General features: G+C 43.7%; 8 protein-coding genes across 8 annotated transcripts; 2 read left to right on the plus strand and 6 right to left on the minus strand.

The window, feature by feature from the left end:
* Nucleotides 1-1,835: 1,835 nt before the first annotated feature.
* Nucleotides 1,836-3,276, plus strand: O0I10_004272 (guanine deaminase; the record flags this gene model as incomplete). Its single annotated transcript, XM_058484333.1, has 3 exons — nucleotides 1,836-2,125; nucleotides 2,191-2,304; nucleotides 2,361-3,276. 3 exons carry the CDS (start codon nucleotides 1,836-1,838, stop codon nucleotides 3,274-3,276), a joined length of 1,320 nt encoding a protein of 439 aa, XP_058344958.1.
* A 252-nt stretch (nucleotides 3,277-3,528) lies between these two features.
* On the minus strand, nucleotides 3,529-5,149 carry O0I10_004273 (uncharacterized protein; the record flags this gene model as incomplete). The annotated part of the gene is made up of 4 exons (XM_058484334.1): nucleotides 3,529-4,284; nucleotides 4,347-4,689; nucleotides 4,766-5,039; nucleotides 5,104-5,149. 4 exons carry the CDS (start codon nucleotides 5,147-5,149, stop codon nucleotides 3,529-3,531), a joined length of 1,419 nt encoding a protein of 472 aa, XP_058344959.1.
* Nucleotides 5,150-6,386: 1,237 nt separating this feature from the next.
* Nucleotides 6,387-7,348, minus strand: O0I10_004274 (uncharacterized protein; the record flags this gene model as incomplete). The annotated part of the gene is made up of 3 exons (XM_058484335.1): nucleotides 6,387-6,445; nucleotides 6,537-6,592; nucleotides 6,651-7,348. The coding sequence occupies 3 exons, from the start codon at nucleotides 7,346-7,348 to the stop codon at nucleotides 6,387-6,389; spliced, it is 813 nt and encodes a 270-aa protein (XP_058344960.1).
* Nucleotides 7,349-8,074: 726 nt separating this feature from the next.
* On the minus strand, nucleotides 8,075-11,937 carry O0I10_004275 (uncharacterized protein; the record flags this gene model as incomplete). The annotated part of the gene is made up of 9 exons (XM_058484336.1): nucleotides 8,075-8,629; nucleotides 8,701-10,038; nucleotides 10,103-10,173; nucleotides 10,248-10,361; nucleotides 10,418-10,617; nucleotides 10,678-10,742; nucleotides 10,790-11,413; nucleotides 11,478-11,733; nucleotides 11,900-11,937. The coding sequence occupies 9 exons, from the start codon at nucleotides 11,935-11,937 to the stop codon at nucleotides 8,075-8,077; spliced, it is 3,261 nt and encodes a 1,086-aa protein (XP_058344961.1).
* A 648-nt stretch (nucleotides 11,938-12,585) lies between these two features.
* O0I10_004276 (uncharacterized protein) lies at nucleotides 12,586-15,177 on the minus strand (the record flags this gene model as incomplete). Its single annotated transcript, XM_058484337.1, has 7 exons — nucleotides 12,586-13,089; nucleotides 13,167-13,535; nucleotides 13,598-13,782; nucleotides 13,843-14,312; nucleotides 14,373-14,541; nucleotides 14,600-14,753; nucleotides 14,818-15,177. 7 exons carry the CDS (start codon nucleotides 15,175-15,177, stop codon nucleotides 12,586-12,588), a joined length of 2,211 nt encoding a protein of 736 aa, XP_058344962.1.
* A 233-nt stretch (nucleotides 15,178-15,410) lies between these two features.
* On the minus strand, nucleotides 15,411-21,143 carry O0I10_004277 (uncharacterized protein; the record flags this gene model as incomplete). Its single annotated transcript, XM_058484338.1, has 17 exons — nucleotides 15,411-15,479; nucleotides 15,539-15,703; nucleotides 15,765-15,866; nucleotides 15,923-16,570; nucleotides 16,628-16,861; nucleotides 16,912-17,806; nucleotides 17,868-18,232; nucleotides 18,290-18,646; nucleotides 18,702-18,764; nucleotides 18,818-19,099; nucleotides 19,162-19,302; nucleotides 19,362-19,961; nucleotides 20,020-20,219; nucleotides 20,286-20,413; nucleotides 20,472-20,709; nucleotides 20,773-20,905; nucleotides 20,973-21,143. 17 exons carry the CDS (start codon nucleotides 21,141-21,143, stop codon nucleotides 15,411-15,413), a joined length of 4,791 nt encoding a protein of 1,596 aa, XP_058344963.1.
* Nucleotides 21,144-21,515: 372 nt separating this feature from the next.
* On the minus strand, nucleotides 21,516-23,471 carry O0I10_004278 (uncharacterized protein; the record flags this gene model as incomplete). Its single annotated transcript, XM_058484339.1, has 1 exon — nucleotides 21,516-23,471. One exon carries the CDS (start codon nucleotides 23,469-23,471, stop codon nucleotides 21,516-21,518), a length of 1,956 nt encoding a protein of 651 aa, XP_058344964.1.
* An 815-nt stretch (nucleotides 23,472-24,286) lies between these two features.
* Nucleotides 24,287-26,643, plus strand: O0I10_004279 (uncharacterized protein; the record flags this gene model as incomplete). The annotated part of the gene is made up of 3 exons (XM_058484340.1): nucleotides 24,287-24,850; nucleotides 24,909-25,465; nucleotides 25,527-26,643. The coding sequence occupies 3 exons, from the start codon at nucleotides 24,287-24,289 to the stop codon at nucleotides 26,641-26,643; spliced, it is 2,238 nt and encodes a 745-aa protein (XP_058344965.1).
* Between the last annotated feature and the right edge of the window lie 217 nt (nucleotides 26,644-26,860).

Below are 26,860 nucleotides of genomic sequence, written 5' to 3' on the forward strand. Positions count from 1 at the left end.
GCATGAATGTATTCAATCAACCTTCCCTTTCCAATAGTGCTCTCACCAGTCATCAAAGAACCTATAACATACCTATCAACTATCAATAAAATGCACATAGAATCATCGTATCCAAGGTCACTGTTGTTGCTATATCAACCATAGATGTTTTTCGGAATGCGGGGAAACGACATTTGTTCTTCGCGTCGCATTACTGATTCGGTAAAAAGCTCCCATTTTGGGAAGAACATTGTAGTAGAAACCACTTTTCCGGGAAAACGAATGCATCCAGACGATTAATAATCCGTTCTTTACGATAATATCGATCCCAATCATGACATCGTGATAAGGAATCAATCATTTGGGTGGTGAAGCGGATGAAATCAAGGAGCTGATGGTTGATCTAGAATTTGCAAAGAGAATGAAATCACATGCCAAGTCGAGAGTGGGTTAAAAAGAAAGCAGTTGCTGCATGTCGTCGTTGAGGCGTTGCTAGGCAACTCCCTATCAACCATCCTACTTATAATATGGAGCGATACACGAACCCATCACCCTATCTCATAATGCATAGGGAAGGTAGGTGGCTCGTTCCCCACCATCAACGTCGATTGTGATGAGGCATTTTGCCATCGAGAATTAAGGGATACATCCTATTCTTCTAGGTGAAAAGTGATACCATCGCTATCATCTTAAGATTATGGCAAACGATCCGTTGTCCAAGCATCTACAATTCATCATCGTAAAAGTCGTCCCCAACATCGTCACGAAATCCATGCATAGACAACGCTCAATGCTCCCATTTATTTCATCCATGATCCCATCCATAAGACTATTGACTACTAAGATAATACGCTATCGTACACGATTATGATCGAATTCTCCCATCGTCCAAGAAAAGTTGTTCGCTTCGCGTGTCGATTTCGGTAAACATAGCCATCCAATCTTATCGAGCCACTCTTCCCCCTAAAACGTATAGCATAAATGATGTTCAATAACAAGTGGTTTATTCTTCAATACCATTACACACGGGGAGTGGGTACGTCCTTTACTGCTCATATCAAGCGTTTTGAATTTTGCGCTCACCAAGCAATCCCTTTGTTGACATGGCGTCAATACAGAACAAACACTCTTTCAAGATGTTACATTTCCGTTGACTGATGGGGTCCATGCCAAGGATTGAGTCGCGGTAGATCCTCTTAAGTATAATCACTGCAGTCAAAGGTGTGTGTGTGTATATGTCGATAGTCGGCCGAGGCAAATCTTTTAGTCTGAGCTCGAAAATTGAAGGTGAGTGAGGGTTGCCAGGCAACGGGTGGTAGCGTTTATGCTGAGGACAAGTCTTTTTGTAGATCCTTCAAGATAGGATATTGCATCGGCTGATCGTGGTGGTCCATTGGCTTGGGTCGATAGCTGATGGGTGGTTGTGGTGATACATTTTTGGCTGAGTAAAAGATGTTGTCTTGGAACACCCATGGATGGTGAACGTTTTCTTTGACGTGTTCAGATGCAGTAATGCATTACTCTTATTGCAGCATTGGGAGGTATGTTGTGTTATTATAGATGTGGATGTGTAAGTGCAAGGTATAATAGGACGAGGGACGCATACTATTTTACTAGCATGAATGGCGGAGGATACCGAGCCTCATCATGGTGCGTTATGAATGATCCCATTTTCTCCAGCCCCATGGTACGCGATAACAACCATCATTGTTGTCCTCCTCCTTGGGTATGATATGGCATTATGTTTATGGTGACGTTGTGATTAAATGCGTTCCGGCAAGTAAGGGCATACTATATAAAGCCTTTCTTTCTACCCAGCAGCACAATGGCTTGCTCCCGCTACTACACTCGCTACAATGCTTCTTTACGGCACAATTGTCCATACACCCAAACGAGGAACGATCTCCATTCACACCAATGCTCTCTTGGCCACCAATGAGGATGGTCGCATTGTCGCGTTGAAAGACAACATTCCTGAAGACAAGCTTGACAGCACCATTGACACCCTTCAACTTGGTCACCAACGCCAAAGTCTTTTGAAGCTTTCACCAACGCAGTTCATTCTACCAGGCCTTATTGACACTCATATCCATGCTCCACAAATCACATACACCGGAACGGCGACTGATGTTCCTTTGATGGATTGGTATGATGATGATGATGATGATGTGGGTGCACCTTGAATGTTTCAATTGGCTGATCACATGACAGGCTTCAAAAGTACACATTTCCAAGCGAACGACAATTTGAGGATCCTGAATGGGCACGCAAAGTATATGACGTCCTAGTGAAAAGATTGCTTCGTAATGGTACCACAACTGCATTGTAAGTAAAAGCCATGTCCTTTTGAGTCAAAGTACTCATCTTTCATATGATGATAGATACTTTTCATCCATTCATCTTGAAGCATCCAAGATCCTGGCTGATGCAGCATTGAAGCATGGACAACGAGCCTTTATTGGCAAAGTGTGTATGGATCAGCATGGTGCTGAAGGATACATTGAAACGACCGAACAATCGATCGAGGATACCAAAGCCTTCATTGCTTATTGTCAATCCAAGCAACGACCCCAGCATCTCGTTCCAGTCATCACGCCACGCTTCCTTCCTACATGTTCTCCTGCCTTGCTCGAACAATTGGGTGCACTAGCAAGACAACATGACCTGCCCATTCAATCTCATATTTCCGAATCACTTGACGAGGTGGCCTTTGTGCATGCATTGTATGGAAATGAGGATACGGATACCGAGATATTTGATCGTATGGGATTATTGACACAGCGTTCCGTCATGGCGCATGGTGTGCATTTATCGCCCAACGACGTGGATACCATGGTAGCACGGGGCTCAGCTGTGGCAGTGTGTCCACTCTCCAATGTTTATTTTGCCAATGGCGTATTCCCCGTTCAACCTTATCAAAAGCTCAAGATGGGACTTGGCACGGATGTGGCAGGTGGCTATTCTCCCAGTATGCTTCAATCCATTCGACATTGTGCTGTTGCATCCCGATACCTTGCTACACAAAAGGATCATGATCCATCACTCGTGGTAGATTGGATGACTGCTCTCTACATGGCTACCTTGGGAGGTGCTGAAGCGCTTGGACTACAAGATGAAGTTGGCAGTTTTGAGATGAACAAGTCATTGGATGCATTGCTTGTGGATATCGCCACGGAGAATTCGCCCATTGATCTCTTGGATGATATCACTCCTATGGATATGGTAGAAAAGTTTATCAACCTAGGCGATGATCGCAATATTATTAGCGTATGGGTATCAGGCGAACGTAAATTGTAATGCACATGTTGTTGTATTGAATAAAAGGAAAATGGATGACAAGATTTTCTATAACCTACTCTATATCAATAGAGGGAAATGTGTGTATGTGCGTGTAAAGGGTGGTGGAAAAAAGAAAACAAATATACAGATTAAGAAAATCAGCGAAACAAGAATCGAGGGGACATGGTGTGGTTGTTATGTTGAGTGCGGAAATACAAGGAGAGTCGATGTAGGATGGGATGGCATGGGATGGCATGTGTGTATGTGAATTTATGCGGTACCAGCAAGCTCATTCTTGCCGATAACATTAACCTTGAAACCAATGTCACGGAGCTTGGCAGCATTGACCATCAAACGGCCGTCAAAGAGGAAAGCAGGCTTGTGCATACCAGCATAGATCTTGTTGTAATCAAGTTGATCATCACGGAACTCATCCCATTCGGTGACAATGATGACGGCATCAGCACCCTCAGCAGCTTCATAAGCACTGGAGCAAATTTGAATGTGCTTTTCAACTTCCTTGCGAGTATCCACAACACCAGGCTCAGAAAGATCCATATAGATTTGCTCATGTTCAACCTTGGGGTCATAGATAGCGACACGGGCATGCTCTTGGATAAAGTCCTTGATCAAAGTGATAGCAGCAGACTCACGGGTATCACCAGTGTCCTTCTTAAAAGCGAAACCAAGGACGGCAATCTTTTTGTTGGTGATAGTGTTAAAGAGAGTCGAAATGATCTTGCGAACAAAGCGCTTCTTTTGGTATTCATTCATAATCACAACTTGCTTCCAGTAAGCAGCGACCTCGGGCAAGTTGAGTTGCTCAGACAAGTAGACCAAGTTGAGGATATCTTTTTGGAAGCAAGAACCACCAAAGCCAACGGATGCCTTTAAGAACTTGGAACCCAAACGAGTGTCACGACCACAAGCATAGGCAACTTCATCCACATCAGCACCAGTAGCTTCACAAATGGCTGAGAGAGCATTGATAGAGGAGATACGTTGTGCAAGCATAGCATTGGCAGCCTATTATAGATATGCAATGTTATTAATGGGTCATTCAAATCCAGCTCCCCATTGAAACTCACCAATTTTGACAATTCAGAGGACCAGAGGTTGGTAGTAATGACACGATCAGCAGGGACCCAATGAGTGTAAACATCCACCAAGGCCTTTTGAGCTTCAATACCCTCCTCTGTTTGCAAAGCACCGATCAAGACACGATCAGGGTTCAATAAATCCTTGATAGCAGTGCCTTCTGCCAAAAATTCAGGGTTGGACAAGATCTGGAAGGATACATTGGGAGTGGAGTTGGCATCAAGAATAGTACGCATGCTTTGAGCAGTACGGCAGGGCACAGTGGACTTCTCAACAACGATCTTGGAGCTCGTGGCGACTTGTGCAATGCGACGAGTGGCACTTTCAATGTAACTATGATTGGAGATAAGGGTGAGTGAGACATTGGATTCATTTCCTTCCGAAACATTCAATGAACAACAATACTTACGCTAAATCAGCAGCCATACCAGCACCCATACCACTCTTCTTGGTAGGTGTGTTCACAGAAACGAAGATAAGATCAGCTTCGTTGATAGCACCATCCACATCAGTGGTAAAGAAAAGGTTCTTGCCGCGACGGTCAAACACAACTTCTTCGAGACCAGGTTCGTAGATGGGGAGCTTATCGGAATTCCAGGCGTCAATGCGAGCAGGATTCACATCGACAATGGTGACCTTGATGTCGTGGCACTTGTAAGCAATGACAGCACAAGTAGGACCGCCTATAGAGAGAACGTATAAGTCAATAGATAGCTCAACCCATCAATAAATGGTTCCACTACTTACCGACATAACCGGCACCGATACAACAAATGTTCTTGACAATGGCCATGGTAAAAGTGATGAAAGGAAAGAAAAAGAGAGAGAAAGGATAGAAAACAAGTTGTCTCGACGATCGATTTTTTTAAAGTGGCGAATGAGTTGGAAGATTGGAACGATTGCTACTACCTCTATTTATTAGCAAATGCTTATCGCCGACTCAAACAATCCCAATATGGATAACAAGGATCGACCTGGTTCGCCCTAAAAATAAAAAGGAAGTGGGTGATACAGGCGTATCAAACCTTGGTAATAATCACCGATGCCAGGGTCTTGAAAGCACTAGTAAACGTAAAGATGACAACCACCACCACAACCCACTGTGTACTAGCACGTGCTATTTTCTCACTATGTATGTACTTTTCACCTTTTACCCGCTTTGCTTCTAAATACATGATCAATGCTACATGGCATTGTTATTCTATACTACTACTACTACCCTCCAGTAGTTGACACCATCTTCAACGCTAAAGCGGCCTTTGCCACTAAGTTAGCAATTGGCTCGTCTCAGAATGTTTGTACCTGAAACGACTGCTTAACACTCATCCAATGATTGTTTGCAAATGTCCATTTTGTTTTTCGTCACACGTTATATTGAACCCCCAGGGAAATATAGCTTTTCGGTCAATCACCCCCACCCACCCAACCTACGATTTATCCCATCATCCCCCACACGTAACATCCACCACCTTTTAACCGGGAAAAACAACATTGCAAATCGTTTGGGAGATCAATCCAATTGCTCATTCATTACAACATTAACCTTATCTACGGGCGATACTGTGACTTTAGCTTTGTATAGGATAGGATGGTAATGATGATGCTGCATAAGGAACAAACATGTTGCTGGATCACATCTTTATGTCACAAATTTCCCTGCTTGGAAAAGTACAAAGAGTCCTGATCCTATGGTATCCACTTGATAGCTTGCCACGTTGGTGGTAGGATGGACAACATAATCTATCTGATAATATAGATAGGGATATTGAGATGGATGGTTTAGGGGTCTGTTACACCAACCTTTATATTACGTGCACGAGCACCATGTCTGTGTGCGTTCAAAAAATAGTCGTCAAACAACAACAATCAACCCTGTATGTAACAACAAGGCACAGACACACATGCATGACCCACGTGTTGCCTACTTTGTAACCCATATAAACATCTTCTACATTGTCGTCGTCCTTTTCTTTTTATTGTGGTGGAATAGAGTAGGTGGTGGTATAAAGAAGAGGTGGTCATCATCATCATCATAGCTTAAGGTGGGTTCCAAGTTTACTGCTACATGCAGGGCAATAATGGACCACATCTACAAAAAAAACACGTGGCAATTGTTTGAGTTCTTTACCATACACAATGAAACCCAATTCCCTCATTATCCCATTTTGACTACCACCTACCTTTGAAATACTTGACATAGAAAGGGACCCAGAATAGGAATACTGTACACAAAAACCTATTTCTGGCACGTCAAACAAAGAGGACATGGTGGATGGATCCAATCACACACTTACAGGATGAAAGCAATGAGCCATGTTAGGGCACCTGTTCGATATCGAATACGAGATTGTACATATTTTTCGCATGTGCTACAAAACGCCTGTGTTTCGAAATCGGGCAGGCTCTGCTGATCAATAGCCAAGAGAAGTCGTTCCCTACGTCGTCGCCAAGACCGAGTTGTTGTCGTCTCACTGGTCGTACTCCGAATACTCGGAACAGTCAAGTGCGCTTCACATTGCGACGATGGCCGTTGTTGTTGCGATCGTGGCAATGAGGCCATGGACTCTGGTTTAGGAAAATAGGATGCCGGTGTGCCGATATGGAAATGCTGTACTCGTGCCGACAAATTAGAGATGCCCGAGCATGCGGATCGCAAGGATAAAGATCGTCGACGACTATGAATTGAAGAAGAAGAAGAGGAGGACGTAATAGAGGATGCAATGGATCGGGGATAACATGGTTGATGATGATGAATAGCAGGAGGTGTAGGTGGTGGTATTGGTTGTTGCTGTTGTTGTGAAATCACATTATCATTTTCTTCTTCCTCCCCATCCATGACAGCGGCGGATGAAACGGTGGGTTTCAAAGTAATCGACCAATTCGTTGTATGATGACCACTATCAGACCGTTTCCGCCGTTTTCGAAGAAGCCATGTCAGCTTTTGTTTAAAGAGGTGTTGTGGTTGTTGTTGTTGCTTGTGTGTGCTGTTCATGATCATGAATGGCACTATATTATAGACACAAGTGCGTGTGTGTGCGTGTACTATAAAGAAAGAGAGAGAGAAAAAGAAAAGGTGGGTAAAAGTTTGATTGTGTAAAGCAAGAAAGAAAAAGAAAAAGGGGGGCGGTTGGTGTTGAACAACAATGACCAGTTATATAGATCAATATCTCATGTGCTGTTTAGTGTGGTCGATTCTGTGTATAAAGGTGCATATAGTAGCATACACAAAGCGAAAAGCAATGACTTTATATGGTGCACCGTTGACTTGGGAAAATCAACGAGTTTTGCTGCATCTGTATTTAAGGTTACTAACCCCTTGCTCCCTCCTTTTCAACGCTCTGTCCTACGCTACGACAACACCATCCTAGCAATTTGGGGGAAATACACAACTTGTTCATCATGCTGTTGACCACCTTATTCAATAAAAGGCCGCTTCTTACGTGTAGGATCATTTTTGTTACATGTTGGAGGAGGAATGGATGATGAAAATGTAAAGGGGGCTCATGTGACTTGATCCGGGCACTGATGTGTGCCATCTGATCCATTACCCATCATCAAATTATTCACGGGCTGGCTCATGCAGATCGTGTGGTGTCTCGTGAAAAAGCAAATAGATACACAAACAAGGCATCCCGATGACGAGCTAAAAAGGAAACAAACGGCACATTATATTTACTACAGTGGAATTAATACAGAGGATTATAAAAGTGGGTGTTTTTTATATAGACCAAAGCATCAAGTTTTTGTCCTTGGTATTATGACTTGCGGATGCAACCATTGTTGTCCCATCCATGGGGAATGTGCTGGTGGTGGAACATGCAAGCGCTGCTACCAGGCCAGGTTGTGAACCCGTTCGTTTAGGTTGTGCTCCAGGCACGCTACATTGCCAGATATAGATGGCTTCGTATTCGCCAAAGATCACTTGAAGCTTATCCGTGCTGCCATTGCTTTCATGATTGACAAACGCACAACTCGCTGTCTTGCCTTGTAAAGAATGCGAATTGACCATCTTCCAATGCACCGTATCATACACTGCAATCAATCCTTCCGAGCATGTCACCAAAAAGTTGCCATCGGATGACCAATCCAATGAAGTGATGTTTTTAGAGTCGCTTGTTTGGATTGTCTTGATGCCATCCATGTTGTTGTTGTTATTATCGCCTTTCAATCGATGGATGTCAATGACGTAAAGTTGGTTGCCCACTGCACATGCCACCATGTTGCCGTCACGGGGATGAAATCGTAATTGGTTGGAGCTGACCGTTCGCATTGGCTATGTATGATACGTTTCAAATGAGAAAATGATGCCAAATGACGCTACTATGTATGTACGCCATGACTTACCACTTGAAGTGTTTTATCCTTTTTTTGCGTATTCATATTCCAAACATTCAATTCTCCTTCAGCATCCATCGAACATAAGATTTCAGGTCGTGTGGGGCAAAAATCAACAGCGCAAATGCGAGTCCGGCCTTCAAATTTCAAGACTTGTTTAACGGAAGAAGCATTGGAAACCAAGGCTGAGCCCACATCCCAAACGCGGATTGTCTTGTCAAAAGAGCAAGTGGCCACCAAATTCCGGTCATCTGCACTCCATCGTGCACAATGAATGACGTGCGTATGACCATCCAGGGTATACAACTTTTGCTTGTCTCGTACACTCCATACCATGACGTGCTTGTCCTTGCCACCACTCACCACATAGTGGCCATTTTTGGAAAATGCACATGTCAACACCTTATCCGTATGTCCTGCCAATTCGCCTTGTGCTTGCAACGTCTTTTCGCTGGCACCAGAAAGTGTCAAGGCTGCTGCATTCTCCATTCCAAGATTGCCTCCTCCTCCAAAAGACCCGGCTAGAAAATGGTTGTTGAAACCACCATCCATATCATTCCCATCACCTAGCAACAAGGCAGGATCGGCACTATCATCCGCATTCGCAAAAATATCGGCAAAATCACCTCCGTCACTCATCATGAAACGCTCCAAATCAAACGACATGCTGTTGCTAGTGGGTACCGCTGTTGCCATGCCACTGTTGTCAGGGATACCAGGGGATGATTCAGATTTCACCATGCCACCATTTCCTTCCATATCACTCCATCCAGTGGTGCTTGCATGCTGATGTTGTTGCTGAGGCGTTTGTTGTTGGCTAGGTTGTGTTTGGGGCGAATCTTGAGACGATGTTTGGAAGGGTGCTCTTTGTTGCTGTTGTTGAGATAACACTCTTCCTTGTACTTGCTCCGGTTTAATGGTGGTAGCAGATGGCTGTTGTTGATTCATCGTATGTGGACTACCCGTGTTGCTTGTTTGGGGAGATGCTTGAGCCATAGGGGGGTTTGAAGTCTCATTGTCAGGATTAGGTCGAGGACGTTTAGCAGGATGTTGTTGTTGTTGTTGAGATGGTGGTGGTGGTGGTCGACCTCCTTGTTGTTGTGCAGCAGCTTGTTGTTGTTGCCGATAAAGTTGTTCAGCCTGTTGAGCTTGTTGTCGCTGATAATTCATCAATGCTGCACGTGCTTTTTCAGGATCATGCTGTGGATTGAACCCACCCATCATCATGGCTTGACTCGTTGGTACAGTCGCATTGTGACCTCCTTGACTCATTTGAAGTTGCTGTTGCTGTTGTTGTAACATGTAATTACGATTCATCATGGCTTGGTGTTGTTGTCGAAGGGCCATCTTTATATATAAAAAACGTCAATATAAATATATATGTACTATGATAATGATGCTATGTACTTGCCTGTTGTTGGGGAGTGAGACCAGCTGGGATTTGCCCTTTGCTTATCATTTGTTGCATCATCAGCATTTTGGCTAACGAGTCGAATAATGAGCAAATGATATCGTCTTTTTCCTTTTTTCCTTGTCCTTCCATCAATCAAACTCACAATCACCAGAAAAAGGAGTATTTGGATGTTGCATTGCTCCAGACATTTGTGCAACAGGTACACCAGGTCCTGTCATACCCATCGATGCATTCATCATTGGTGGTCGAGGTTGTCCTATACATCAAAGATATGAGACAAAGGGCATTCCTAATACAATGTTCCTTTTATACCTGCTTGAGCCATTCCAGCATTTCGATTTGCCATATCCATTGCCTGTTGTTGTTGAGGATGAGGTTGAGATTGGGAAGGAAGTTGACCAGGTCCTTGTTGAGGCGTCATGGGTTGTTGTTGTTGTTGTTGTTGTTGATTCATAGCTAATTGTTGCTGTTGCTGCATTTGAAGTCGGGCTTGATGGCTCATCATCATGTTACTGAATACAAAAAGTGTCAGCTGACAAATGTATCACAAAGTTGACTACTTGACAACTTACGGGTTATTACGCATCATCATGTTGTTTTGAATAGCCTGGCGTTTGGCATGCATCATGTAGGCATTCTAAGAACCATGTCAGTGTATTTTGGTGAGGAGATGAATCAACTTACTCTTTCCTCCTGTGTCATGGATTGCAAATCACGGTTCATAACGCCCCCAGGAGCAGCAGCCATAGCGGCAGTGGTGGCAGTGGTAGAAGTTGGTGTAGTAGTTACTGCTGCTGCTGCTGTAGTAGCCATACGTGGAGTGGAATGGGGTGGTAGCGGTGCACTTGTAGCTGGTAATTGGGGATTGCTAGTCATCATATGCTCTGTTGGATGCTCATTGCCAGGACGTTGATGTTGGATTTGTTGAGGAGAATAAGAGGGCGATGCATGGATATGTTGTTGGGGTAAAGAAGAAGGCATGCTTTGTGGGGTATTTACAATGCTGTTGTTGCTAGGATGATGATGATGGTGGTATTGATGAGGTGGTTGTTGTTGTTGTTGCTGTGGTGTTGGTGGTCGTTGCATCCCATTGTTTGGTAGTGAAATAGTACTATTGGCGGGTGACGGTCGAGGATCGCGTGACATTGCACCTTGTTGTTGAGACGATGGCTGTTGCATAGTAGGAGGTTGTCGCTGTACATCAGACATCCGCCGTTGTTGAAGCATTTGTTGTTGCTGTTGTTGCATACTCATTGCACGATGTTGCTGTAACATTTCCTCCCGTTTACTTCGTACAAGTGCCGTGTACTAACATGACATCAATCATTCAATATCCCCACCAAATTCATTCACATCTACGCTTATTACTTACATGCTGATACGTTGCTGCATCCTTGCTAGCCAATGTCTCATTATACTTTGCATTGTAAACATCCCAAAATACACTCCACCAATCGCCTAGGAAGCCTGACGGGATATCAATGGGTGGCATCTTACCCACTTGTACACCAGCCTCTTGTGCGAACGCCTTTGCTGCTTGTCCAAAGTTGTGTTTCTTGCAATAGTCGTATATGTACGTATGAAGAAGTTCAGTAGCTCTTGCCTCTGGTAACGATGGTCCATTCTGCCTACAAGTAAAAAGTTAATGGCGTGATCGGCTTGCTGTCGTTATAGTAACACACTCCTGCCGTTCCCTTCTCCTTCCGCACATAAAGAATAGTGGCCCATAGATACGCAATCTAGCCAACCCATCTTGCCCAACAACAGATGAATTACCACCACCCCATCACTTACCCTTCCCAGGTGTTCCGTCGAACTTGAGATTGAGCCATGGTCGACTATGTTTTTTCCCTTGCAATAAAGGACTGAAGAGTACGCAAGAAAAAGGGGGGGAGGAGACCACACTGACTTTAAATAACGAGATGGCTGTTGACATCACGCCGATGTCACTTGCTCACTCTTCATTTCCTAAACGCATATAACATGCATTATTGATCTCGATATTGCGTTCACTTTATTTCATTGTATGTGCTGATAGCCTATGACATTATCTATAAAAAAGACATTTATTACCTTGCTTTGAAAGGTTTCAGGTACACAGACCATCTTTGGTATTTGCATGATCCATCACGTCGTACCAACATTTACCTTTATCTCCATGTTGCCTTGTTACGGCTATTGATCAACGCTGTCAACCATTCCCATGCCACTAAATGGAATCGCGTTGCCATGGGGATCATGGGATTTGACATTGCCCTTCCTCTTTCCTCTTTTACCTTTGCATACGTTGGTTGAGACAATGAAGTTGCCTTTCAATCTCCCCCTGAATCATTACTGCGCCGGCAGAAAATGGAATTTCATTGTTATCAAGTATCACTGACACAACCTTAAATGTGAGCTTTCCACCATTCCATTCATAATGCATGTGTCCAATGGTTGTAAAATGATAGAATAATTCGCTTTTATGTGGAGGATGATGCTTATGTACCAAACTGGGATTTGTAGTAGGAGGGTGGTAACTTTTCCAATACACTAAACTTGGGTCGTTCGACCATGACCATGGAATCCTTATCAATAAATTCACAAAACAAAATCTGCTGATATCGTGTTGATAGCTGCATCGGTATCGGTGAATCTTGTTTGTGAACATCCGGAGCATCGTGTTTCCGTTTATGGGCCTTGGATTGTTTGGGATGCTTGTTGTGGACCATCTTGACATTACACATGAAGCTGCTGCCATACACGATCATCTCATCAGGCGAACTTGGGTTGTATGCAACGCCTCGTATGGATTCACGCTGATTGAATAATGCTGTATTTGTAAAGTCGCGATGGGCTTTGGACCAAGGAGTCAGTCGTTTATGCTCAACATTGTAAATATACAATTCGTTTGTGGCCTGCCCGACAAGCAACTCGTTGGGTCGAAGGTCGTTGAATGATAGTGCTGTGTGATAAGTGTATGAATGCGGAAGTTCAATATGATGCTACATGGACAATCACATACATTGTCAATATTCATGCATACAAAAGATAACCCCCTTAGCACACACATTGCCCTCACCTTGAGATTGTCTAGGTTGAAAATATGAATGCGGTTCATGTCGTCGCCTGTTGCTAACCATTGGCCATCAGCACTGACGGCAACTGTGATCACTGTGGCTGCTTCTCGTCCTTCGATACTATTGCCCTCACTATCCAATCCACGATGATGACCGAATTCTCCCAAGACTTCAAACGAGCCTTGTTCCCAATGTCGTAAATCAATCACCAAGATACGTGATTCCACTGTGATAATAATAATCTTATCCGAGCCAGGCGTAAAAAGAACATGGTGCGCACCCGATGCAATGTTGTGCTCTGACAAGTATTGTGATAATACGGCATCAAAATTTCGTGCCTTTTTTGCTCTCAATTGACCGGGCATTCCTTGCTATATACATTTCAAAGTCAATAGATTGAAAAAAAGGAGTCGACGTACACACACACACTTACTGCTTCTGTCAATTGGAATAATCGAGTGGATTCGATATCAGCAACAATGATCCATTCGCCGTTCTCAGAGATGGCACTCGAAGTGATGTTACAATCCGCCTTCAATTGTAGCTGTAATACTTGTCGATGAGGTTCCAATAATTCGGGAATGATGACCTTGGAGTCCGTGCTATTGGTTGCGACAGCTATCGAACGCAAAATATGAGCTTAAGCTATACATATTTCATTCATCCATTCTCCTTTACCTTGACCAAGTCGCCACACACTAAGCGAATTAAAGTATGCTGCCATAACCAGTTGTTGCGATTTGGATGCTGAGACCAGATATTTGTGGGGGAAAGGTGGCAAACGCATAGGCTCTACCTTTTTACCGAGGTTGGTAGACCAAGCAACAAGTTGAACATCCACACCACCAGAAACCAATGTGCCGGTACTGTTGTTGATAGCAAGAGCACGAATGTCGTGAGAGTGATATTGACGACTTTCAGCTGTAATCCATGTTGTACGCTTTGACTTTTTACGATCCTCGTTGACTTTGCGATAATTGGTCATTTTGCAATCGACACCAGCAGAAAAGACTTGTGTGCCATCTCGAGATGCTGCAAGGGCAAGAACATCAGCTGCATGGGCACGGATGGTTTGCTTCATGGCACCCGTCTTGCTATTCCAAAACATGATATGGCCTAGAGAATCACCCGATACCAATGTACCATCCCTATCATGTCATTAGACATCATGTTTTCCTCCTATTCATCCTTGTTCCAATATTACTTACTTGAGAGCGGCCACCGACCATACCAATGTATGTTCCTTACGTACTCGATCCACTGTCATACGTTGAAGCGTTTGTCCTGTGCTAACATCCCATGTACGAATGGCACTATCCGATCCACCGGAAACAATGTAATCATCATATGGGCTCCATACAACCGAAAGCACGCGACCTATGTACATTTCATAAGTGATCCATCAAGTATATAACCCACCATCCCTTTCTATTACCTTTTTGTGGAGTAAAACTGCGGATATACTCAAGACCATCATCTTCAATGTCGAACAATCGAATACAGCCATCCTCGCAGCCTGCTGCAAGTCTTGTGCCGGTACTATTGACAGCCAAACACCATACAGCACCGCCATTGGAATCCACCGATCGCTAATATTATGATAGTAATGAGTTATTCATGTCATAATACTCTTTGAAGCAGCACCCTTTTTACCTTGACGGTCATGGATGTTGTATCCCATTCGACGATATATGGATTCAATCCTGACGAGAACAAACGTGGAGGCTTACTCAGTTGTCGCTTGAGTTGTTGTTCGATTTCTTCGGGTGTATCGTCCTCATCCTGATCCACGATAATCGATTGGTGCGCCCAAGCAATGCTTTCAACCGATTGACCTTCACCACCGGGGATCGTCTTTTCAAGTCGAAAGTTGTGCGATGGATCCCAGATCTCAATGTTGCCGTTTGCTCTACCGACGGCGAGACGCGATCGCTTCACTGTAGGTGGCGTAAAGTCTAGTGCATTGATGGCTGCCGGCTGATACTCGACAAAACGACAGCGATGGATCTGCATGGCTGTAAATGTGTTTTCTTCTTGACCAAAGGGTGACCTTCAAAAGAGACAAGGACTCGAATTTTTCAAAGATGGTCGTTTAGAATTCCGCCTTGACAGCCACCACCACCTCCACAACAGCCTACCTCCGACCTTTTGGTTCTCAGAGCTATTATATCCCTCCATGACTATTATTACGTACATCTTTATGTATGAATGTGTATATAAATATAGATACAATGGTATTACTATTATCATGACATCTTTGTTGGTTGCTCCTGTGGCAAAAGCATAGTCAATGCCCGAAGTCGTTTCAATTGTATCTATATACCAAATCATGAGCTTTTCCTACTATGTGTATACCTCGTTCGTCAAGACTTACCCAAGCTGGAAGATAATTTTGGGGCTTTCGATTCCTTGGCATGGGAACCTCGAATGGATTCGTAGTATCATCCATAGGCACTGAATCAAGTAATAAAACATCGTTTGCATCGCCGCTGACAACATGGGATGCCACAGCACTGAGTATAGCTGGTTTGATGGGATTCTGCAATACCACAATCATCATTAACGCACTAACCCACCACTACTTTCATTCAACGACATACCTCATAATCAGCGACTTGGTAATTGGAAATGAGCTTTTGTATCTGTGTGGGCGATAAAAGCCAACAAACTTCATAGATGCTTTCTATTTCAGCAACCGTTGCCTAGGATACCATCAATGAGCTCAGCCCCAAAACATCAATTCTTCAAAATGAAATACCTTTTTGAGTTGAAGTAACTTTGTGGTCTGCATGAGATATTCCAATTGCAATGCACCTTCGGGGATGTCATGACCTTTACACCATTCCTCTAACCGTGTCACGTTGTATTGGATTTGCATGGCACGTTTCCATGACGAAAAGTTCTTTCGCATAAGCAGATCATTGAATGCCGTTACACCAATCATGCGTAGGAGCTCAATCAATACTTGATGCATGATGGAGGGGTCCACGTGATAACATTTCAAAGTTCGCCACATCTTGTTGAGGTAATTCAATAGATCATCCGTGCTGTAGGCGGGTTGCGAGGAGCCTGACAAGAGCTTGTTTAAGAAACGACCCGTATCGGCTGTGATAAATCCAGGTAATGATTGGCTCTCAATGACGGCAGGAACGATCATCTTTTTAATACGCTTCTTGAGCTCCTTGACCAAAGTATGGAAAATGTTGTCCTCGAGACATTGTAATTCAAACTTGACCGTCGCTGCAAGCTTTTCAAAATCTTGCCAACCCGAAGCAGTGCCATCATCATTCTTTTTGAATAACGCCTCCTCAATCTCGTGCTCGGTGGTGCATATAATGGAAAGAAGCTCATGCACATTGGATAACCAAAACACACATGGCGTAATTGCTTCATCACCAGAAAAACTCTATTATCCTTGTATGTAAGTACATGCACAACATAGATGATAACATATAATAATTACCAAGCATTGCTTCTGGATAACATCCATGACCGTAAACAAGAGACGCTCGGATTCTTGAATAAAACCATGACCCCACATTTGTGTCAGGCACAAGCTGATCATATTGACAGGGAAAAAGATCTCTCTTTCGGATGGCGGATTCTGCGTACTTGGTAATGGCATTTTGACATCCTTGATAAGACCTTGAGTAATCTCAGCGAGTAAAGTCTGCTCATCTTGCAAGATCTCTAGAATCTAAAAGTACTATTAGTACCCACCTTCCATTAAAAAAATCTTTACTTTACCTCTTCTTCAGGATTCTCACTCGTAGTAGCTGATCGTGCACCTGATACTGCTAGCAGGCTACTGTATTGGTCAATCGATGTAGGTCGTGGATTCTTGGTAATAGGTTGTGATACACCACTTGTTGTAGTAGCACCTCCCGTACTACTGCGTCTCGCTTTGCGATTAAGTAAACCAGGAGATCGACTTCGTTGACGATCGGCATATCCAGCCGGCTCCAAACCTGCTACACCTTTGACGGGTGAAGGGGATACATTACGCCCTATGGCAGGTGACAGATTTCGAGATGATCCTTGTCGTCGTGGTGCACGCATTGCTTGTGCCAATTGTTGTTTAAGAGCAGCAACTTGGTTCCTGAGCTCTCCCACCTCACTTTGATCCATGTCGTGGTCAGCCTTCTCTTTGGTATCCATAAGCTGTTGATGTAGCTTTTCCTTTTCTTGCTTTTCATTCTCGAGTTGCTCTTGTATCTTTGCAATGTCTTGTTCACGCGCTTTGAGATCACTCAATGAAGAAGCATAATTCTCACAAAGCTTATCATGCTCTTGTTTCAATGCATCCCACTCGGCTTGTGATACCATGGGCTCATTCAATTTGGTCTCGTTCTCTTTGGATGTCTGTTCAAGTTTCTCGTACTTGACCATCCATGTCTTGATCTCAGCTTCCAATGCTGCCACACGCTCGTTCATTTTATCCTTTTCACCCGTCATGGCTGTGATCGTTTGAGTCAACTCGACCACCTTGTTCTCCAACTTGTAAGACACCTCCTTGAAATGGTCGGCGGATCGAGCTTCTGCACGTAAAGCAAGCAGCTGCTTACGCCCAAATCGGCTTCGAATATGGGATTGTAGGCGAATGACAAAGTTACGCTGTGCCTTGTATCGCTTTCGAGCAAACCTACATGTCGCATTGTTACATTATTAGATGAATGATTGTTGTGTGCATTTATCGTACATACCATCCTCGTGCCATCCTTTGGATCTGGATAGCTGCATGCGTCTCTCGAGAAGCTGACATCGTTTTACGTGCCCATCGACATCGAATGGCTGTTTGTAAACGCAAGATGAATTCGAGCTGCTGAAGATAATGGTGTCGTGCCTTATAGCGTCGCCATTGAGTCTGAATACGTAAAGCTGCTTTGCTTTGTACCAAGAATTGCATTTTGGCTTTGGCTATCCTTTGTCGAGCAGCACACTGTAATCGCAAAGCAAGATCACGCATATGAAGGTATCGAGATCGATAAATGAAACGACGCATGTGCTTTTGTAAGAGGATTGCACATTCATTGTACCTATCAGTACGCAGGCGTTCAAGATGTGCTAACTAGTAGCGTAGAGGATTATTAGACATACGCTATCATTATTACAGCCATCATCTTACCTGACCAGCACGGAAGAAAATCTTGGTCACGCCAATCTGATATTGATCCGAATGCTTGACCGATACATCAAGAATGGTGTTGCATAGTTGGCGAATGTCTTCCTGAGATTGAGCATTGCTCCAATTTTTGGATGGCACAAGTGCATAATATCGCTCCGCAAATTCTTCAAACGTCCATCGTGATGGATACCCAGCACAGCTAATACGGATTGTCTCGAGCACACCACATGCACGCAATTGAGAGAGAACCATATTAGGCTCGAATTCCCATGCCGCCTTCGCTTCATTGGGTTTGATGCAACGAATATAGTGAACATTGGTATGGCCGATGGTTTCCATAAGCTGGATCAACGAGAGCTAGCAATACCCTAAATTTAGCAAAACACGCCTTTCCTTGCTGCCACAAGCTTACCTTGAATATGGAACCCAGCGTTGGTTTTCTCGAAAGAGTGCTCATGCGCTTTGACTTTTCAGGCTATGTGGACCAATATAAGTTTCAAAAACATGTACATAATGATAGGCTCTTACCGTCGGAGCAGGATTGGCAGCAGCAGCCTTGTCAAGTACTTGTCTCAAAAACTCAAATTCTGAAGAGTTCAACAATGACAAGTGTTCATCAGGCACGGTATCCTTGTTCTTGTCAATAAAGTTCTCAGCTTCATATTGGACATCGTGTGCATAATGGGCCACCGTGAAAGCTTGATTCGAAAACCGCGGCTTTTTGAAAAAGTCCTTATACTCAGGCTTGTCAAAGTTGGTGTACAGCTTTTGGCAAAAGCTTTGATCCGTTGCAGATGGAAGCCTTGATTCCTATTATACGATATGATTAGCATGAATGAAAACGAGGGTCTTGACAAACCACGACAACGCACCTCATCGAGCAATGAAAGGATACCCAATTTTCCTTCAATCAAATCGATACATGGCTGATTGTCGCTGAAATCGATGAATGTCCAATTGATCTTTTCTCTAAGGTATTCCTCTTGCTCCAATTTGAAGACGTGTTGATTGAACTTGAATGAATGTTAGATCCATGCGTGATCGAAATGATGATGATGATGGGTCTTTTTACCTGTTGTTGTAACTTCTCATTGGCATAGTTGATACAAAACTGCTCAAATGAATTCTTCTTAAAGTGCTCAAAGCCATAAATGTCGAGGACACCAATAAAGGTTTGGATGGCATCTTGATCAGGTGATATGAGACTCTCGTTGATGACTGCCACGAGCCAATCAAAAAGATTAGCATAAATATACTTTGCTACTGAATCCCTTACGACCACAGCCTGATCGGGTTTAAGGTTGGTCACGATCTTTTCTGAGCGTGTGATGATCTGCTTTCGGATGATCCACTTTTTGAAGTCTGCAGCTTTGATACCCAGCAATCGTGTGGAGGTCACCAGGGCATTGTCTGTGTCAGCCACCGCCGCATCACCACGACCCGTGATTTGTATATTGCCCACATGAACAAGCGCAGCCAACAATCGAAAGATTTGCCATTGCAATTGGAGAGATAAGCCCACCGTGGATAAAGCACGTTGTGTTGTTTCAAACTCGGCAGCATCATCCACACCAGGGATGGTTCCTGTACCACTCTGGTTCAAGTAATGGAATTGGGTATAATCACCAAGCTCGAAATCCTTTTTCTCTGAAGAAGGTGCACCTGCACATAACTACGCTTCCATGTCAATAACCCTACTTTGCTTGTTGGGATGATGTGATCTTGGTTACCTGATAGAAAATGTGATAATTGCGTTCTGTGGCAGGTTGAAATATGAGACGAGAGCGCTCCAATAGGTACGTCCTGATCTTGGCACCGATAATGTTGGCATCCTTATCAAATTGGATCTCAATGTATTTGCCGAAACGTGAGCTGTTGTCATTGCGTGTGGTCTTTGCGTTGCCAAAGGCTTCCATGATGGGATTGGTTGCTATGGCAAAAGTTAAGATCCTTTATCTACTACACTTTTGATCCAAATCACCACCCAACAACATACCTAAGATTTGTTTCTCGACCTCCGTCATGGCACCATGCTCTTTTTTCTTCTTGCTGGCAATTTCTTGATCATCTGCAGTGGCAAAATAGCGCATGATATACTTTGCGCTGACGGTCTTGCCTGCACCACTAGATACAAAGAATAAGAATGAGACACTATATCCCATTTTCTCGATCTTTCGCTTACCTTTCTCCTGAAACAACAATCGTTTGATTCATTTGTTCTCGAATCATGCAGCGAAATGCATCCTCAGCAATAGCAAATAGATGTGGCTCAAGTTCCCCACGACGTCGACCAGCGTATTGTTGTATAATATCCGGCTCATACAAAGAGACACGATCAAAAGGGTTGACAGCGATCAAGACGATGCCCGAGTAAGTATAAATGAGATGCTGCATGTAACGGGTGCGGATAGTGTTGAGCACTGCAATCCATATTGTGAGTCATGTGCATGTTGTTATTGTTGTTATTGTAACAGCAGCTATACCTGCAGGCTCGTTGAGATAACTCAGATTGGTCAAATCATCTGTGTACTCCATTTTGGGTGGGTTTCTTAAGGGTGGTAATGTAGATGCATCGTTCTTTGCAATGTCGGCTAGTGTACTTTCAAAGACATGCTCCTATTATTATTATTGTCAATATCCTTCCTTGTCTTTTCTCTCATCATCATGTGCGGATCAACCCTACCTTGGAATCGTCATTATCATCTTGAAAGACCAAACGCACATTGTCATCGTTTATGGAGGTGGAAACACAAGTAGCCGAGACCCAGCCTTCTTGTTTGTCTGAAAACCAGGCCACAGTACCCTTTGTATAGACTTGTACAGCCTGCCTGGCCTTGTCCGATGCAGCAGTCATTCCAATGCAATGTCAATGGGGGTAATGGGCTGAGCAGCCGAGTAGGATAAAAAGAGAAAAGAGTGGAAGAGAAAGAGATCAAACGTGACCAGTGCAGCAGCAGCGGGTGATATTGCGAGACAACAACCGGGATGATATCCGAGAGTGCCGTAAATGTATTAAAAAGAGTTGTGTAACCCAGCAACATGAAGCATAAATTAATGAAAACAAGCGAGGAGGATTGGGTATTGTGTCACACATTTATCTCTCACTCACTCACTCTCACTCTCTAATGATATAAACAAACATAAAAAAAAGTTATTTCTATAATGCAAAACGACATTGATGGAATTAATCTGTGGCTGATGTATTCTTTCACACAAACTTCATCTTCTATGCCTGCGAGTTGAGATATTGATCTCGTTCACGTTGAGCTGGTGTCCTGCTAGTAGTAGTTGTTTGTTGTTTTTCATCCATCCAGGGCATCACTCGCCGTTTGCTAGAATGTCTTCTTCCAAGGCTGACCGTATTAAAGAAACTTGATGTCCCATTATTATTCGATTGACCTTGATGATGATGCGCTGTTGACTTTTCTTGTGATGGTTGCTGCTGTTGTTGTATCAATGGTGGACGAGAAGGGTTGCTTCGGCCATTCCAAGTCTTGTATCCATTTTGAGCTGAAAGCATAGTAAAATTGGTGCCATCAATTTCAATCTTTTCTTGGGCCGCGACACTGGTTAAGGATTGCTGTTGTTGTTGAGAATCAGCTTCAGGGACTACTGTGCGTACAGTGGAAGAAGAAAAGGATGCCATTGGAGGTGGACTAGATGCTTGTTGATCATCTATAGGACGAGGGTGGGATGCATTACCACCACCACCAGCCGAACGCAATAAAGGATTTTGTCTACCATAACGTGCCATGCTTGAATTGTTGCTTGCAGCTACAGCAGCTTCGGTCGTTGATACAATGCTTGCCATGGATCCACTTTCACGTATATTGGCTTGCCATGTTGCTTGCAACATTTGGCGTACATTATCGACATTGCCACGCTGTTGTTGTTGTTGCTGTTGTTGCTTGGTTGCTATGGTTCCTTGGTCTTGTGAAAACATGTTTTGAATAGGAGGTGCTGGTCGATGATGAGGTACACGTCCTGCCACTGTAGCAGTGCCATTGTTGCTATGACTACCCTTGTCAGGGAACCATTCAGCAATATCACGTGCACTTGCTGTATTGCCTTTGTTACGTGCACGCATGGCTGATACTGAAGCACTTTTTTCATTCATTTCACGTGCCAAACGACGCACCGATCCTGCTGCACCTGCTGGCAATGGTGCACGCTGTTCTTCCGTAGAGCTGTTTCCATTGTCGTTGCCAAACATTTTCATGACATCATCTTCATTCACAAGCATGGATCGTGTCTTGCTTTTTCTGGATGCTGTACGTATCACTCGACGTGCTGCTGCTGCTGCATTGCCATTGTTATTGGTACTGGGTTTTCCAGAGCTATTGTAAGCAGCACTAGCAGCTTCCTCTACAGCTGCAGGCAATGTGGTGGTGGCATCTTGATCAGCAACATCATGCGTTTGTGTTGGTGGTGCTGGTGAAGGGGGCACTGAAATTTGCTGTTGTTGATAATGTTGTTGTCTGGATGAGGAGGAAGGTGTAGTTGGTGTGGGGGGTAATGGATGATCAGCCAAGGAGGGTGTGCTACCAGTATGATGTGATGAAACAGATGGCGATGCTGGTGGTTTGTTGTTGCTGCTATCATTATCAAACAATTGATTGAGAGGTGTGGATCCACCACCTTTGCTGGTTGATTTGCGTCTTAATGACATACGCACTGTACTACGAATGGTGGCAGCCTTTTGTTGAATGTTGGCTGCAAATCCACCGCCATTGTTGTTGTTGGATTTATCTAAATCGGCATTCATGTACCTATCAAAGAGCTCCATGGCTTCCTCAGAGCTCAATTCCATCTTGTCTGAAAACAGTGAACTAGAAGCTGGTGGCATAGGTAGGCTGATCTTGCTTTCATGTTTGCGAGAACTTTTTCTTTTAGCCTGATTTTGTTGAGGTGGTTTTTCTTCAGGACATGGCTCTGTAGTGGAGATGGGTGGTGATGGATGGGTGTCTTTTGCAGCATATGAAGGTGGATCGCTGATAGTGCTGGGGTGTTCTTCGAGAATAGGTGCAGCAGGAATCGCTTTTTCAGAGACATGAGCTTCAACATCGACAGCTGGTGCTGCTCCTCGTCGCTTTCGAGATATGAGAATATAACCACCGATACCAGAGAACAATACGACTACAACAACGACTACAACAACGATGATCCATATGGGAAATCCCATGTTTAACTAATGATTTTTTGTTAGCAAGACTTCTTTTGCTTACCCCACATCATGTTGTCACATATATATAGATACATACCTAGATGATGAATAACGAGAGGCTAGGGTGAATGTAAAAAGGAAAAATGAGTGAAGAGAAAGAGGAAGAAAGGGAACAATAAAAGAGGTTCGTCACTCGTAGGAGTGTATCATGGCTTCTCAGCTTACAGATAGCTGTGGATGTTACCTGAAAGGTATTACGGCATTTCAAACTTGCAGTGGACGAGTATTAAGGGGAAGTAGAAAAAAGGAGTACACGAGCTGACCAGCAATATCAGGACGAGGAGGTGGGATCGTACATACACTCGATCCATACCTATCTTTAGTATGCTTTCACGACTATCACTGGATTACTGATAATGTAGTTTTCTGTGATTGTAAGGAGTATTGAGTCCAAGGAGGAGAGCTCAAGCTCGTGTTTTATACACACACTCTCTCTCTCTCTTTAGTAGATCTTATTCCTTGGTCGTTCTCTCTCTCTCTCTCTCTTTATTCATCTCACCCCTTGATTTTGTAAATCGTTTGATGTCAATTACTATATAAAAATGCCCCACCACCTGCGTACATTTCATCTGTTTGCATTTAAGGTGCTTTTATTGTAGATCAGTACATGTATTGGATGCAGTTATATATATTGGGTGGCAAATGATATTAGCTACTTGTATAATGCTGAGGCAGTAAAGGAATCAAAGAGGGTGGCTTTGGTGCCACAAGGCAATTTTCAAAAGGTGGAGAGTAAAGTATTCCCGCTTGACACAAGACACTTTTTTTTCTACATGCCCAACGACGATAGTAACAGCAGTAAACCAGTGGCCGTTTCGACACTATTCGTCGGCAATTTACCGAGAAATGCAACCAGCAAACAGTTGGAAGAGTTCTTTAGCGACATTGGCCCGATCCGTAATTGCTTTGTGGTCGCCGATCGCAGCAAAGGCAAAGTCAAAGAAGACGATCCCCAGTTCCAAAACAAAGGTGTCGGCTATGTCCATTTTGCTGTCACCGATGATGCTCAACAAGCTATGGAAAAGTTGAAGAATGCAAAGTTTTTGGGTCGTCGTCTCAAGTTGGACTATGCACAACGCAAGTCAGCACTAGGCGAGAAGCGACAAAAGCCATCCTCAGCACTTGCAATCCCTGAAGAACCCAACAAAAAAGCACGCACACGAGCAGCACGTCTTATCGTACGCAATTTGCCTTGGAAGTACAACGAAGACGATTTGCGTCGTATCTTTTCAGAGCATGGTCAAGTAGAGGATGTTTCTCTACCACGCAAATTCCCTGGTGGTCCTTTACGTGGTTTCGGCTTCGTTCAATTTGGCAAGGTCAAGGATGCTGAAACGGTATGTGTGACAGTGTGATCTTATTTATGGTTGTATGTATATTGAACGGCTTTTTTAGGCTATGGCAAAGCTCAATGCAACACAACATCACGGTCGTATGATTGCTGTCGATTGGTCATTATCAAAGGATCGTTATCAGAAGGCTGAGAATCACCAAGATGAAGAACAAGTGGATAAGGATGAGAAGGATGAGAAGGATGAGAAGGACGAGGATAGCAGCAGCAGCAGCAGCAGCAGCAGCAGCAGCAGCGACGACGATTCTAGTGATAACGAGGATGAATCTGAATCAGAATCAGAGGCTGAGGATGCCGAAGTTGAAGCTGGTGTTGAGCAACAGGAAGAGGAAGACGATGAGGAAGAAGATGACGATGAAGATGAAGATAAGGATGAGGATGAGGACGAGGAAGATGAAGATGAAGATGAAGATGAAGATGAGGAAGAAGATGATGAAGAAGAAGATATCGAACCCATGGACGTTGACGATTCGACCGAGACGGATCAAGATGCGAAAAAGACAGCCAGCAAGGAGCATACTTTACCAGCAGCATCCGAGGGTAAAACGCTCTTTATTCGTAACCTCTTGTTTGAGTCAACAGAGGAGAGTCTCAAGGAAATGTAAGTTGAATCATCACCTCGTTGTGGATTTTCATACTAATTTGAATATGAAAAACACTAGTTTCAAGCAATGGGGACCTGTCATTTATGCACGAATCACACGCAACAAAGTCAGCGGCTTGTCACGTGGCACTGGATTTGTTTGCATGAAGAACAAGGCTGATGCTGACAAGTGTCTTGAAGAGTACAATCGATTCAAGAACAGCGCTATTCGAGACGATGATGAGGCAGCAAACGATTCCGAAATGCTCATGACCAATCGTGAAAAGAAGAAAAAGGGTCTCGTGTTTGACAGTATATTGACCCCTGATGCTGGATCAGGCAGTGGTCTGAAATTCACCTTGGATGGACGTGTATTGGATATCACTCGAGCTGTGGAACGAAAGGATGCAAACAAGTTGACCGAAGAAAAGGAGAATTTGAGAAAGAAGGAAGATAAACGCAACCTGTACTTGATGCATGAAGGTGTCGTTTTTCCTGGTACACCGGCTGCAGAGTCCATGAGCGAAGCCGAACTCCAAAAACGACAATTGGCCTTTGCTACTCGTAAACGATTAATGAGCCGTGACCCTGCATTGTTTATCTCCAAAACACGTCTTTCGGTGCGCAATCTCCCCATCAGCGTTGACGACTCTGATCTCAAGAAGCTTGGTCATTCTGCTGTTCAAAAGTTCAAAGAGCAAGTCAAGCGTAATCTTCGATCGGATTTGACAAAGGAAGAAAAAGAAGAGGGTTGGCAATATTTACCAAAGGTCAAACAAGCAAAGATTGTACGAAGCAAAGATCGTGTCGATTCCCAAACATCAAAACTTCGAAGCAAGGGCTATGGTTTCTTGGAATTCACTACACATGCACACGCACTTGCAGCTCTACGATACCTTAATAATAATCCCGAGATCTTCAAGGGCAAGCGTCTGATCATTGAATTCTCGCTCGAAAACAAGGATGTTGTTGAAAGACGCAAAAACCGTGGCAAGGCTAGCGATAGCAACAACGTCAAGATCAACAGCAAGAGACAATTTGCTCAATCTGAACGTGGATCAAAATCGGGTGGACCCAACAAGAAGACCTTCAACAAGAAAAAGGATGCTCCAGGTGGCAAAAAGTTTGCTGGCAAGCCTCCTGCTGGTAGACCCAAGAAGAACTTCAACAAGAAACCTGCTCCCAAGCGTAATTAAGTAACGCCCTCTCTCCCTTTCATCCATAAAACATTGTAGCATAATCATCCATTTCCCTCATTTAATTTTGCAAACAATTAAGCATGTATGTTTATGATTTATACGGCCTTTTACTTATGGGATGTTGATATGGTTGGTGGTATGCAATAATGCTATTAGGATTGGTTGCTAGGCAATGCTTGGCTTTAATTGCAAGGCAGTGGTAGGCCAATAGGGG

Source organism: Lichtheimia ornata (assembly GCF_029851405.1).
Source record: "Lichtheimia ornata isolate CBS 291.66 chromosome Unknown scaffold00015, whole genome shotgun sequence".
NCBI classification, from domain to species: Eukaryota; Fungi; Mucoromycota; class Mucoromycetes; order Mucorales; family Lichtheimiaceae; genus Lichtheimia; species Lichtheimia ornata.